This window comes from Vipera berus, assembly GCF_964194415.1.
Source record: "Vipera berus genome assembly, chromosome: 7".
Lineage (NCBI taxonomy): Eukaryota > Metazoa > Chordata > Lepidosauria > Squamata > Viperidae > Vipera > Vipera berus.
The window spans coordinates 28,075,074-28,090,337 of NC_138209.1; the positions used below are offsets into that span (position 1 = coordinate 28,075,074).

The following is a 15,264-nucleotide window of genomic DNA, read 5'->3' on the forward strand; positions in this document are numbered from 1 at the left end:
AACTCCAAAACCAACTTGGGGAAAGTACTGACAGGAGCTGGAAATGGCAAGTTGCAAACAAGAAGTGGCAAAAAGCTAGTTAACACCCACTTCTGTCTCAGTGTTTTCATTCAGAATTTCATGCACTATTTGACAAGATTCTGAGACATTAGTATATCATACCTGACTCACTGCAATATCAACTGAGCCTAGGTTTAAACGTTATTCCTCTGATTTGGAAGCTAATGCCAAACAACCTTTCTAAGGTGTTGTGCCCATGTAATTGAAGAACTGATGGTGGATATATCTTGCAAAATAATCAAGATCTCTCACAACAGAAAAAGAGATCTTACAAGATACATTTAGTAGAACTGTGCACATTTTGAAAAGGTTAGGAGTAAATATGTCAGCACAACACTGCTATTCATTTATACAGCCACCTCTTTTTTGAGGTGTCAGTGACTCTACTCCTTAAAGAAGGGTGTAGTTTCAGGCTCACCTAGAAGCAGGAAAAAGCATTGGACTAATGGGTAGTTCAGAGGTATTTTGCTTAGATCAGGTCCAAAGCATGTCTTCGGAACATTTTTTAAACCAAATGTGGACTGTTCATTTGGATCAAATGGCAAAGTAACTATTTATTATGTTTTTAAAAGTTAAAACATAATACATGTAAATATTATTTAGATACTATGTAATAGTTTTAGTGACTTAATCAATAATCTTTCATAGTGATCATACCAGCACTTTTCTTGATTATATTACCCACAATATATAAGAATTCTACAATACAGTTATGCAAAAATAGATGAGGATAATAGTTAGCAATTTGTACCAACATATGAATGCTAATAGAAAGCTAGAAGATATGCTGATAGGATCCGTGGTAGGATTTCATTTTTAAAGATGGTTCTAATTTATGGAAATAGGCACAGTATAGGCTTATTATTTATGTGTCTATCTTATGTTTTTTTCTTGTGTATAGTAAAAGCAAATCTTATATCTGTTTTACAAATAGAGTTGAAAATATCAGTTACCCCTTCAGATTTCCTGATTGATGAAATCCAAAATTTTGTAACACAAAATTTCAGGTTGAGAATTCCTATTATAACTGTAAATGTGTAGCAGGAAAACTTACCAAGAAGAACAATTTTCATATGTGTGGTATTCCTGAAATTGGGTTAATAACTCTTTCATTAAGGATGATTATTTGGAAGAAACCGTGATTCAGTCTCAAATATTTGAGATTGTTTTTACAGAATCATGATTTCCAATGGGATATGGGGATACACACACACACACACACACACACACACACACACACACACACACACAGAGAGAGAGAGAGAGAGAGAGAGAGAGAGAGAGAGACAGACAGACAGACAGACAGACAGACAGACAGACAGACAGACATTTCTACTTAGATATGATACAGAGACTGAACAAATAAAAGCATGTATGATAAATTGGATGCAAAACTTCAAACTATCCCAATGCAACTACAAAATGAGTCTTTTTGATCTATTTTGTCTCCTAGTTTATGAAACTATATTTGAAAAGAAAGAGTCCTGGAAAGAAATGGATAGAAAAGAGCTCCCTAAGTTTTTCAGAGACTGTGGCCGGTTTCCTACAGAAAAGGAAATTAATATTGCAACAGCTCTCCTATTGCAAGGTAAGAGATTTGTACACTAGTTTATAGATTGTGTAGAAATATAGCAAAAGGTATTTTAGGCAAATTATATTTTGAAAGCATGCTTCATTTTTTAGTTAATACAAATAAAGAAAAAGTGTTGTATTTATTTAGTATTTAGAGTTTACTTATTTGAGGAAGTTGTGGATAAAAACTACTCTCACTCAAGTGACAGCTCCTTAAGCACTATAGTTATTTTTAAAACTTTTACCATTTTGATATTTTCGTCTTACTCTTCAACACATTATCAGGGCAGCTTACATGAGGTGCAAAATAAAAACATATATGAACAAGATCCAGATCTTCAAGAGCTGATGTATGAGAATTTTGGAAGCGTTCCTAAATGTATTTGCATATTTTTCCATGCCACAAACAGAAGGGGACTATTGCACCTTTTCTTTTGATGAGACTTTGAGTAGAAGTTGCTATGCAATCCTCTGTTTATAAAATGTAGAACACTTTACAATGTAGTATTGTTATGCAAGATCAATTAAATGTGCTTTCATTAGCCTTATTCAAGTGTGGAATATTTTAGTCATTTATGACTAAATGACTATGGCATGGGTCCGGGTTATTTACGGGAGTACCTTTTGCCGGCGTTAACTTCCCATCGTCCTGTGCGCTCCCACAGAGAGGGCCTCCTCAGGGTGCCGTCGGTCAGGGAATGTCGACTGGCGGCCCCAAGGGGGAGAGCATTCTCTGTGGGTGCGCCTGCCCTCTGGAATCAGCTCCCTGTTGAGCTCCGGATGGCTCCCGACCTTTGCTCTTTTTGCAGCGACCTGAAGACTTGGCTATTTGAACTTGCCAGCCTGGACTGAGGGACTGGGATTTTAGATCTTAAATTTTAAAAATTTTAAATTTTAGAATGTGTTTTATTGTTTAGGGCTGTTTGGTTTAATTTCATTTTAATTTTTGTATATTATGTGTTGTTCATAGTGTTTTAATTGCCCTGTACACCGCCCCGAGTCCCTCGGGAGAGGGGCGGTATATAAATCCAAATAAAATAAAATAAAATAAAATTTTCAATTCCACATTTACTGTATTTTGTACTTATTTATACATTTCTGTTTATTTACACACTTATGCAGTAGATGGTTAATATATAAAAATTATTATAGTATCTGTTTATGTGCAAATGAAATAATACTAACGACAGTAAAACTATATGAATCCACTTACTCTGATGGAGTGCTATAAATGTGTAAGAAATCCAAGAACAAAAATACATTACTAACTGGGATTAAAGCAGTGGTGGGATTCAGTCAGTTTGCACCACTTGTTGCCCAGGCCCAGAACGGACTTCTGGAAGCAGCATCCACAGAGAGAACTGGTTGTTCACATATTCGAATCCCACCACTGGATTAAAGTATATGTTTGTCTTAAAGACTAAGCTGTGTATGTCTACATAAATAGATACTGTGCATTATTCATTACATTAGTTTTGGCTTCTAGATTTGCAGCTATGGGAGCAATCAACTCTTATATTCAAACCAAATAATATATCTAAATAAGGAAAGAGAGAAAGCAAGTGTAATAGATTATTTTGTTTGGTTTCATTTTAAATACTTTATGTTTTCTCTGATAAAAGCCCATCAGGTAGAATATTTTTTTTTTAAAAATCATACTTTTGTAGTGTAAGTAAGAAAAAGCAAAGCCTTGCCTTCATCTGGAAGTAATGAAAACAAATTTTAGCTTTCTTTCCCACTAAGTTTGGAATAATCACACCCCATTATAAACTAAGTAATCTACCCAAACTCAAAGTGCAAGCACGTCTTCTATAAATAGGTATGATTATCATGCCTTTATACTTTATTTGGGGCAATCAGAATACTACAAGGAAGAGCAATTGTTATCTATCCTTTGTTTTGAAAGCCAGGACTACTAGGGGTTGAAGTAATCTACCCTATAAAAGGTACTGAATAGGTGTAGCAAAATCTAATTCTTATTGTGTGCTGTACATGAAGAGGTACTTCCCCACAGTACCTTGCTTGGAAGAGACACTCTTTTCCATCGCTTCAAAAGCACTTATTTGAGGATTTCATTTAGCAAGTACTCTGTTTGATTTTAAGCTGTTAAGGGACCTTTCTTTGCCAAACATTTTAAGTTAATAATTTTAGAGTATGTAGTTTAATTGTATTATTAATAGAAGAGAATATATGTAGCTCAGGGTTGAATTGTGGAATCCTTGGTGATCTCAGAGCTTGGTGGTTTGCTTATAGACATTTCATTACCTGACTAGGTAACCTAATTACATAGGCACCTAACTACCTTATTAGGTAATAAAATGCCTGCAAGTAACAACCAAACTTGGAGAGCACTAAGGACTCTATAATAATATTATATTTTGTTTTATCTTGCATTTTTGATTTACTCATGTTATTTATTGCTCTGAATGAATGGAAAAGTGAGATAAACATTGCATATATAAAAATGAATAAATAGCTTCTCATAGGCTTTCTGAATGAGCATATGTGTAGGGCATAAATGCATTTTCAGTGTAATTTTTAAACATTTTTAATACCAAAATGTCTGTGTTTTTCATATGAACTTGGTTTCCAGTTGAGAGAGACCCCCAGAGGGCCTTTCATTATAGACAGCTCAGTTACCTGGGTTTATATTATACCCCTAGACACTTCCATGGTGTCTCTAAAGATCTGAGCATGCCCAAGATGGCGGACGTGCTCGGCTGAGCTCCGCGAGCTCCAGCTGTTAGGCGTCCCTTGGGAGCCCCTCACAAGCCCCGTGGCTTTCTGAGATGGGGATTCGGGGTTTGTGGTAAGTGGCAGAGAGGCAACTTGGAGGCTGACGAAGCCGGCAGTGATCTGTTTGGACTCTTGTTTTCGAGCTACCGGCTGCTGGCTACCGGCTGCTGGCCCTGCTGCCCTCCGGCTGTTTCTTCTCGCCGTTTTACCTCTTCCGGATTGTCCGTGGCTGCTCGTATCTGGCGTTGGCGTTCCCTGCTGTTTTCGGGCCGTCCGGGCCGCTTTGGCGTTCTCGGGCTGGCTCGGGTTGACGAGGAGGACGCCCGTCGGCGAGGAGGATGCCCGTGAGGCTGTCCGGGTGGCGGCGATGATGGCGGCGACGGCGTGGGCGTCGGCTTCGGCGTGGGTCGCAGCCCGCGCGATGGTCTTTTGGGCCGCGCTTGGCGGTGGCGGCGGTGGCGGCGGCCCGAGTCTGGCGGCGACGGTGACGGCGGCATGCTCTGGACGCTCCTGGAATTTAACAGCTTGCTTTTGGGCCGCTTCTATCTGCACCGGCGTTTCTGGGACTGTTGCCCCGTCTGCGGGGGCTGGCTGCTGGCTTTGGTGCTTTTTTTTGGGCTTTTGGCCCCTTTTCGCCGGCGGCGGGACTCCCATGTTGCCCCAGGCCGCCTTGGCCCGCTTTGGCGGTGGTGTCGCCCTCGGGCCGTTTTGGCGGCGGAGAGGGCGACTATTATTCATCTTGGCGGCGATGGTGGTCCCTATCCTTGCTTCAGGCCGCCTTCTACGGCGACGGCGTCTTCGGGCCGCTTTGGTGGCGAAGAAGACGACCGTGGGTCATCTTACTGGAGCAAGGACGACATGGGGCTCCTGCATCGCTTTTGGACTGCTTCTGCAGCGACGACGGCGACTTAGACCATCCCTTCTATTCTGGCCTGCCTACCCTTTTTGCCTTGGACATATTTTTTTTTATTTTTTTTTATCATCTGCCTGCCTACCCTCCCCCCTCTCCCCTTGGATTTTGGACACACCTGGGTATCGGCCACTGTGGGAGAGTGGCTTGACTTTTCCATTTGCAGCCCCATAGAGGTGGGAGCTCTATGGGGTTTGCCTACCCAGAGGATATCTGGTCCACCCCCAGGAACGGAGTCTCAACCCGTCGTGAGAGGGCGGGGAGCGGCCTGTCTCTGGGGCACCCAACTGAGTGGCAGTGAAGTTGGGTGGGGACCCAGATATCTGTCTCCATGTTCGATCCTCCCATGGACAATTAATGGGATGCCTATCCTGGACTTCCTAGACTCATGCGGCAATACACTAGCATGGACTTGTACGCCCTCAGGGGTGCCCCCCTCTCCTGGGTGCGACCCGCCTCCTTAAACACTCTTAACCTCGATGACGGGCCCGAGTTTTGGGACCCTGAGAGATGGCTGGGCAGGGGCAGGGGCCGTCAACGCAAATTTAATAGAAGGCCTCTGATTACTTTTTTATCAAATTTTTTATGGGGTTAGGGAGAGGGGTGGGAGATAGGGGTTGTTTGGCTATGGGGGGTGGCCAATCAACCATGGCTCAGGCCAGACTTGGGTCCGACCGCTCGGGGGGAGAACGGGGTGTGGTTGTCTCCGGGGCTCATGAGCGGGTCGTGGGATTACCGATTCCCACGACGGGGAAAGGCAGCAGGTGGATAGACAGAGGGCCGTATCATTACCGGGAGGGCCGGCTCTGCTATTTGCAAGCGGTGAGGCGCTCCGACCCTCTGCCTCTTTCCCGAGGTTCCGGGAGCGAGGATGTGCAGCCTCCTGAGCTCCGGCTGGTGTACCTGAATGCCAGGTCCGTGGTTAACAAAGCTCCCCTCGTTAGGGATTTAGTTGAGGGTGAGCATGCGGACCTGGCTTGCATCACGGAGACTTGGTTGGGCCCAGAGGGTGGGGTCCCTTTGGTTGACCTCTGCCCACCAGGCTTCCGGGTGCTACATCGGCCACGAGCTCATGGTAGGGGTGGGGGTGTGGCGGTGACTATTAGGGAGACCTTATGTCCGCGGGAGACCACCGTTCCTCAGATAGTCGGGTGTGAGTCTCTCTTTGTGAGATTTGGTTCTGGGGCGCAGTTGGGCTTGCTGCTGGTGTACATTTCGCCTAGTCGCGCAGCGGCAGCCCTGCCCGAGCTGCTCGATATCCTCTCGGGGTTGGTGGTTGAGTTTCCCAAACTTATAGTTTTGGGAGACTTCAATCTACCATCCCTGGGAGGTTTATCTGAGCTAGCTCGGGGGTTCATGGCTTCCATGACGGCCATGGACCTGACGCAAGTAATTTCTGAACCAACTCATGAGGGAGGCCACACCCTTGACCTGATTTTTTTATCTAGACGGTGGTTGGATGATCTTGGTGGGGGCTTTCCATTTATTATGCCCCTGTCATGGACCGATCATCACCTCCTGCGGCTGGTCTTCCGTTTTGCCACCCCCCGCCGTGGGGGTACGGAGCCAATTAGATGGTACCGCCCCAGACGCTTAATGGATCCTGATAGATTCCAAGCGGCGCTGGGGTCCCCACCTGCCTCCATTGCTCACAACTCGGCGGATGCCTTAGTGGAAGCCTGGGAAAGGGCAGCCACTGAGGCACTTGACCGGGTTGTACCCTTGCGGCCCCTGACCCGGTGCAGATCCCAGCGAGCTCCATGGTTCTCCGCGGAGCTCCGGGAGATGAAGCGTCGGAAACGGGGCCTAGAGAGCTGTTGGAGGTCTAGCCGATCCGAACCCGACCGATTGCGGTTAAGAACCCATATTAGGTCTTATCTCACAGCGATGAGGGTGGCGAGGTGTAATTACTTCTCCACCCTCATCGCGTCCGCAGATAATCGCCCGGCCGCCCTGTTTAGGGTGACTCGCTCACTTCTTAATCAGGAGGTGAGGGAGGATCCCTTGCAGGGTCGTGCCGAGGAATTTAGTCAACATCTGTCGGATAAAATCGCTCGGATTCGGACCGGTTTGGACTCCAGCTGGGCAGAGTCTGGCGATCAGGACACGGGCGGTCTTGTCAATGTTATCTGGGAAGAGTTTGATTCTGTGACCCCTGATGAAGTGGACAGGATTATGGGAAGGCTGAGCTCCACCACATGTTTATTGGACCCGTGCCCTTCCTGGCTGGTTTATGCAGCTAGGGAGAGGACACGAGGCTGGCTCCAGGCGGTTATATCTGCTTCTCTGAGTGAGGGTTATTTCCCCACCGTCTTGAAGGAGGCGGTGGTGAGACCTCTCCTCAAGAAGCCTGCCTTGGACCCAGCTGTATTGAACAACTTTCGTCCAGTCTCCAACCTTCGCTTTCTTGCGAAGGTTGTTGAGAGTGTGGTGGCGCATCAGCTCCCATTGGTCCTGGATGAAGCGGATTATCTGGACCCCTACCAATCGGGTTTCAGGCCCGGGTACAGCACGGAGACGGCATTGGTCGCTCTGGTGAATGATCTCTGGAGGGCTCGGGATAGGGGATACTCCTCTGTCCTAGTCCTATTAGACCTCTCGGCGGCTTTCGATACCATCGACCATGGTATCTTGCTGCGGCGCCTCAGGGGATTGGGAGTGGGAGGCACAGTTCTTCAGTGGTTCTCCTCCTATCTCCTGGGACGCTCGCAGTCGGTGTTGGCAGGGGGGCAGAGATCGGCCCCTAGGTCTCTCGTTTGTGGAGTTCCTCAGGGGTCGGTTCTCTCGCCTCTCCTGTTCAACATCTACATGAAACCGCTGGGTGAGATCATTCGTGGTTTTGGAGTTGGGTATCATCAATATGCCGATGATACCCAACTTTTCTTTTCGACCCCAAACCACCCCAGTGATGCCCTCGCTGTGATGTCCCGTTGCCTGGAGGCGGTTCGGGTCTGGATGGGGAGGAACAGACTTCAACTCAACCCTGACAAGACTGAGTGGCTGTACATTCCGGCATCCCGGGACATTCAAAATGTTCCATCTCTTTCTATGGGGGGTGAGCTCTTACCCCCCGTGGATAGGGCTCGCAACTTGGGAGTCCTCCTAGATTCACGGCTTACTCTGGAAGATCATATAGTGGCCGTGACTAGGGGGGCTTTCGCCCAGGTTCGCCTGGTGCGCCAGTTGCGGCCCTATCTGGACCGGGATGCCCTGTGTACGGTCACTCATGCGCTCGTGACCTCTTGCCTTGACTACTGTAATGCTCTCTACATGGGGCTTCCCTTGAAGACCACTCGGAGGCTCCAACTGGTACAGAATGCGGCCGCGAGAGTTGTCTTGGGAGTTTCCCGGTACTCCCATGTTACACCTTTGCTCCGCGAGCTGCATTGGCTACCAGTTGTCTTCCGGGTGAGGTTCAAGGTCTTGGTCATGATCTTTAAGTCCTTACATGGCATGGGTCCGGGTTACCTCGAGGACCACCTGCTGCCGGCGTCAACTTCCCTCCGCCCAGTACGTGCCCACAGAGAGGGCCTCCTCAGGGTGCCTCCGGTCAGGGAATGCCGACTGGTGGCCCCCAGGGGGAGGGCCTTCTCTGTGGGCGCTCCGGCATTATGGAACCAACTGCCGGTTGAGCTCCGGATGGCATCAGACCTCCGAACCTTCCGCCGCGGGCTGAAGACCCACTTATTTGAATTAGCTGGTCTGGCCTGATGGGGGAATATGGGTTTTTAAATTGGTGTTTTTTAGTACTTTATTATTGTTTTTAACTGGGCACTGGTTTAATTTCCTTTTAACTTTTGTATCGTTATTTATATATGCCCTGTGAACCGCCCTGAGTCCCTAGGGAGAAGGGCGGTATAGAAATCAAATAAAACTAAACTAAACTAAACTTTGAAAATGGCTTTATCTGCCTAATGTTAATTTGTGTTCATGTTGTTCAGGATTTTCTGCTGGTATTTTAATGCCATTATACTGATTTCAGTAGAATAAGGTTATATTTTTCACTGAAATCCATTAGACAAGCCTAATCTAATCATTATCAAAGTGGGTAACATCATCAATGCTAGTGGAGTTTGCTCTCATTTTATATACTAGTAGCTTGGCCTGTCAGATTTTTATTTTGGATATGATAATTTTCTATTACATCAGGGGGCATTTGGGAAATTTCTTCCTTCTCTTGTTGTATGAATTTGAATAAGCAAACTTTTCGGACATTGTTTTTTTGGAATATTAGTAGGCTCACAATATTACAAACATTTTTTTAAAAGTAATAATATAAAAAATACTATTTAGGAAATATATAGAATGAAGAATTAGACATTTTCTTATCAGCATTACAAATTTACTGCAAGGATTGCTTTATCTTTACAAATGCACAAGTCATCATATCCACTATTAACAGGCAAGGAGGGAAAAGTATAACACAGATGTCATAGGCTATGACTAAACGTTACAAACATATGATTAATGAATATGCTTAATATATTAGTTGGCTTCGCTCACTCCCATAAGAATAACCATTTGAAAATATCCTTACCTGCCATAAAGTTCATATATTCTCAATGGGAATTCCTAAATTTTATTAGCTCAGGAACATCCAAATTTAGTATCATATTAAGCATTATTTGTGGGAGAGCATTAAAAGAGCAATAAGACCCAAAATACTTCTGTTCCCTCAGATAGAAATAGGTTCCTTCAGCACTGTTTGAAATGTTGCATCATTTTCTTCTCTGCATTTTCAATATGAATGAACATGAACTACACAAAAGAATAATAACATAAAGTGTGGTTGGGAAGAAAAAAATGATCATTTTTGTACAGAAATATGATTCTAGATAATAAATAGGAAAAAGTAATAAAAAAGAAATTAAAGTTAATAAAAAGAAAAAATGTGCTGTCAAGGGAACTTCTGATTGCTAGACCACGGTCTGCTTCTAAGACACTAAACTAAAGAACCTTGGAAAATATGATTATAAAAGCCCAGTCCAGCACAATACCACTGAAAAAAGAAAAATAAGAAGAAACCAGCATGATTGCATAAAGAACTCTCTGATAAACTGAAAGAGAAAAAGGATAAGTATAAAAAATAGGGACACATAACTAAGGCAAAATACCAGCATATAGTCTGAATCTGCAAAGATGAAGTCAGGAAAGCTAAGACTCAGAATGAACTAAGACTTGCAACAAATACCAAAATAATAAAAAATGTTTCTTTCAATGTGTAAAAAACAAGAAAAAAGTCAGCCATATTTTTCAAACTTCCCGGAGCACTGGGGAACTACCAGAGGATTGGAAAAGAGTTGATGTGGCTCCCATCTTCAGAAAAGTGGGGGGGGGGGGAATGAAACTACAGACCAATCATCCTGACATCAATACCTGGCAAGATCCTGTAAAAGATATTCAAGCAACAGATTTGCAAACACTTACTTAGAAGAAAGCAAAGTTATAATCAGAAGCCAATATGGGTTTGTCAAAAACAAATCATGCCAAACAAATGTTATTTAAGTGACTAAATTAGTGGACCAGAGAAATGCTCTGGACATAGTATACTTGGAATTCAGTAAGGCATTTGACAAAGTAGACCACAGCCTACTTCTTGGTAAGTTAGAAAAATGTGGGATAGGCAACATTATCACCAGATAGATTTGTAACTGGCTGACAAATCACACTCAATATGTAATCCTTAATGGAACTACATCCACTTGGAGGGAAGTAAGCAGTGGGGTACACCAAAGTTCTGCTTTGGCCCAGTATTCTTCAAAATCTTCATAAATGATTTAAATGAGGGGATAAAAGGGGAACCTGTCAGATTTGCAGACAATACCAAGCTGGCAGGAATAGCCAACACTCCAGAAGATAGACTCAAAATCCAGAAGGATGTTGACAGATGTGAATGCTGGGCCATATCTAACAAAATGAAATTCAGTGGTGAGAAATGTAAGGTTTTACACTTAGACAAGAAAAACCAAATGCACAGGTATAAAATAGGTAGAACCTGGTTCTATAGCAGTAACTATGAGAGAGATCTAGGAGTCTTAGTGGAAAACCACTTAAATATGAGCCAGCAGTTTGCTGCAGCCACCAAAAAAATCAGTGCAATCATAGGCTGCATTAACAGAGGAATAGAATCAAATTCATATGAAATGTTAGAACCACTTTATAATGCCTTGTAAGACCACACTTGGAATATTTCATCTAGTTTTGGTCACCACAATATTAAAAAAAAGATGTTGAGACTCTGGACTGTGGAGAAGAGTAACAAAGATGATTAAGTGGCTGTAGGCTAAAAAATATGAAGAATGGTTGCAAGAATTGGGTATGTCTATTCTAGTGAAAAGAAGGACTAGGGGTGACCTGATAGCAGTGTTCCAATATTTGAGGGATTGCTACAAAGAAGACAAGATCAACCTATTCTCCAAAGCACCTGAAGGCGGGTCAAGAGGCAATGGATGGAAACTAATGAAGGAGAGAAGCAACCTAGAACTAACCTACAACTCAACCTGACAGTGAGAACAATTAACCAGTGGCTTGCCCCCAGAAATTCTGGGTGTTCCATCACTGGAAGTTTTAAAGAAGAGATTGGACAGCCAATTGCCTGAAATGGTATAGAGTCTCCTGCTGAGGTAGGGGATTGGACCCGAGGTCCTCTGGCATCCCTTCCAACTATTATTCTTTTCTATTATCCTGTTATTATTTTTATGATCATGGGTATCCATCCCATCAAGCCCAAAGAAAGCCTGGAATGGTATTGGGTCTCCTGTCATGGGCAAGGTCCCTTCCAACCTTATTATTCTATACTCTGTGTTCTAAAGTGATGCCAGTAACTTATATGTAAAGAAAAACTTACGCAGCAGTTAGCTGGGGAATTGGGGCTTTTACAAGGAAAATCAGATAAAGGACTTCAGAGGATGTAATGGCAGACAGAAGATAGCTCTGTGAAGGAGGAACCAACCTCTGCAGCAGAATGAAGAGCAGGGGACTAGACTGGCTTTTCAGAAATTCCTGTCTAAAAAGCAAAGGACTTAAGACCATCCACAAGTGTTTCAGACAGCTGCTCCTTGTGACCACACTACAAGGTATTCATCTCTGATAGGTTTATTGCTCTGGGAAATGAAGGCATAGCTATCTTGATCAAAATATACTTTGTGTCTTTGAAAGGATATTACGTTTGCATACTTCATTTTCTAATCACTTTCAGAAATTGTTTTAATGGCTTTTCAGCTATTAGAAATCTTTGTATACACTGACAGCACCATGTGGATTTCTCTTCAATTCTTGGCAAAAAAAAGTTTTAACTATAAATTTAAACACTTATTTTTTTAATAAACCACTAAAGGGTGTTTAAAACTGACTTTAGAAAGTTATAAATGGACTAAGCGTTCAAATAAATTTGAAACAAGATTTCAATAAAATAAAGAATAATAATAATAAAGTTATAAAAAAATTCTTTCCATGGGAAAATTCTTCTGATTTTTTTTAAATGATAAGATTTTAAAAAGGGGACACTATAGGGAACTAAAGATTATAATGAAAGGAGAAGAACATATAAACCTGACTTACAAGTACAGGAAAAAGCAAAATATTCTAATATTGGATATATTGAAAGATTTGTTTTTGAAATATGGGCTCAGAAATTAATAGTGTCAACAAAGTTATTCCTCTATTTGTATACTATGTCTAAAAGATGTTATGTTTCTCCTGATAAGATTGAGCATGAGTCAAATATGGATTTACAGATGAGAAAAATGAAACAATGATATGGAAAAAGATGTTAAACAACATATAAAAGAAATTGGCTGATGTTTCAATAATTAAAAGTGATATACAATAAACCACTAGTTACCTTGATAATTTTCCTATAATGGATTTACAAAAGAGGTTTTTAAAATTTTGAGAAATCTTATGATATGGGACAAAATAAAAGAACTCAAGTTTTACAATATTAATTGAATGGACTAAATATTAAGTTGTTAGAAGTAAAGGGAAGGAATATAAAATAGGTTTACTTGATCAAGTTTAAAATAGATATGTTATTATTTCTGGTAACCTGTAAGAAAATGTTTTATGGATTTGTTTATAGATAAGAGATGGGATATGGGAAGAAATAATTTGTTATATTTTAAGAGAACATGATAAGTTACTATTTTTTATACTTTTGGTGAAGATCGGTTATCACTTCTTGATAAATTTCTTTTCTTTTTCTTTACTGTAATCTTTTCTATTTTTCTATTTCTGTTTTTGCCCTGTATTTCCTCTTCATTTTTATTCTTCCATTATTGTATTAGTTTATGTAGTTGTTAGAGTTTGTATTAGTTTTTATTGTTGTAAATGTAATCTTTAAGAATTTACTATAAAAAATAAAATCAGATAAAGGACAATAGGTTTGTCTATTTTAGTTTGTTTAGTTCATTAAGTTATTTACTCTCAGACCAATTTATAAAGAACATTGGCATGTATAACAGTGATCAGGTATAATTGTTCTTGAGGAATTTTTACCAAAAGTTGTGGTAGACTTGGAAGAGTCTTTAACTTTATATTGTACTCATCCATGAAGCTTGCTGTATAACCTTACTTTACTATCTCCAGGTCCCTTGCTCTGCATTGTTTTTGCACCACATTGGATCAGTCCTGGATCTGACTTCATGAAAGCTGTATTAATTTATTTCTGACTCTGCTTTGCTTTATTGGAAATTACAGTTAATGCTTATATTTTGTAAGACCTTGTGGATGATCCATTTTCATCTTGGTTTCTGAACAAAAGCTAACCATCAGTGCCATCTGCTATCTGGGTTCAGCATTTTGTTCCTGGAACTTATTTCTTTTTGTATAAAACTTTAAAACTTGTTCGTTAACTTTCCTCCTAATAACCCAGTTTCCCAGTAACATGCAGTCTTATTCACAGCTATTATAGCATTCAGGTATAAACTTGAAAACATGTTACTATTTCACAGGGACTATTTAATGAGACAGAGAAATGGTTTGGCAGTCAGAAAGTTTTTGGCAGATTTCAGTGGTTTGACTACATTTTTTTATAATTGATCTTCCCTCATAATAACCATTCACACATTTTTTCCTATGCAAGTAATGTATGAAATGTAAATTAATACACTGTTTGGAAGAATGTGGAAGAGAAGATATTACGGGATTTGTGTAACTCCAAGACCATTGCTACTGTCCTATTGATCAACAGAAGGGAGAGACGACAAGCACTGATTGGCTTAAAGTATTCTCTTTGTTTAAGGTTGGCAGAAGATTTATTTGTTTCAGATTTATTTGTGAGAGAATGCAGCCTAATCAACTATTTAAAACTGATAGAATATACATTATGATATACTACATACTGTGAATATTACATTGAATGATGTCTGACTAAAATTAATATTGTATCTGGGAGAATAAACTGAAAACAGAGTAGGAACCAATTTATTATGGGAAAATATAATACTATGGTAGAATAGAAATCTGTGATGTATTGGTTATTTGTGCTTACCTTTATCTAGAATACATTGCAAGGTTAAACAACTTAATTCACTTTGAAGGACAATTTTATATAAATATATTGCTCTCTATTGATAATGATTTCACAATTCCCAAGGGATACATATATGAAATTTGCAAGCTAATCAAATAGGTCTTTTCATTCAGTGTAACTCAGAGAGGTCCAAGGGAAAAGCAACATTGAAGGCTGCTTATATTCAATTCAAAGTCATTTTAGCTAGAGCACTTTATTTATTTATTTATTTATTTATTTATTTATTTATTTATTTATTTATTTATTTATTTATTTATTTGTTTTTATAAACCGCCCTTCTCCCGAGGGACTCGGGGCGGTGTACAGAGTAGGACAGGCAACAAAGTGAAACAGTATTGAAAAACAATAATCAAAGCAAAACAAACTGGGACCCCAATTAGAGCTGTCAGAGCTATCAGGCCAGGCCGGACTGCTGGAATAGGTAAGTCTTTAAGTCGCGCCGGAAGGTGCGGAG

General features: G+C 41.3%; 1 protein-coding gene across 1 annotated transcript in view; it reads left to right on the forward strand.

Annotated features, from left to right (window-relative positions):
- IQCM (IQ motif containing M) overlaps nt 1–15,264 on the forward strand; it is a gene marked incomplete at its 5' end in the record, with an annotated part of 141,984 nt that overhangs the window by 74,457 nt on the left and 52,263 nt on the right. The window contains one exon of the mRNA XM_081333344.1: nt 1,514–1,648. Within this exon, the coding sequence (XP_081189470.1) occupies nt 1,514–1,648 (135 nt within the window). The remainder of the gene's footprint in view (nt 1–1,513; nt 1,649–15,264) is intronic.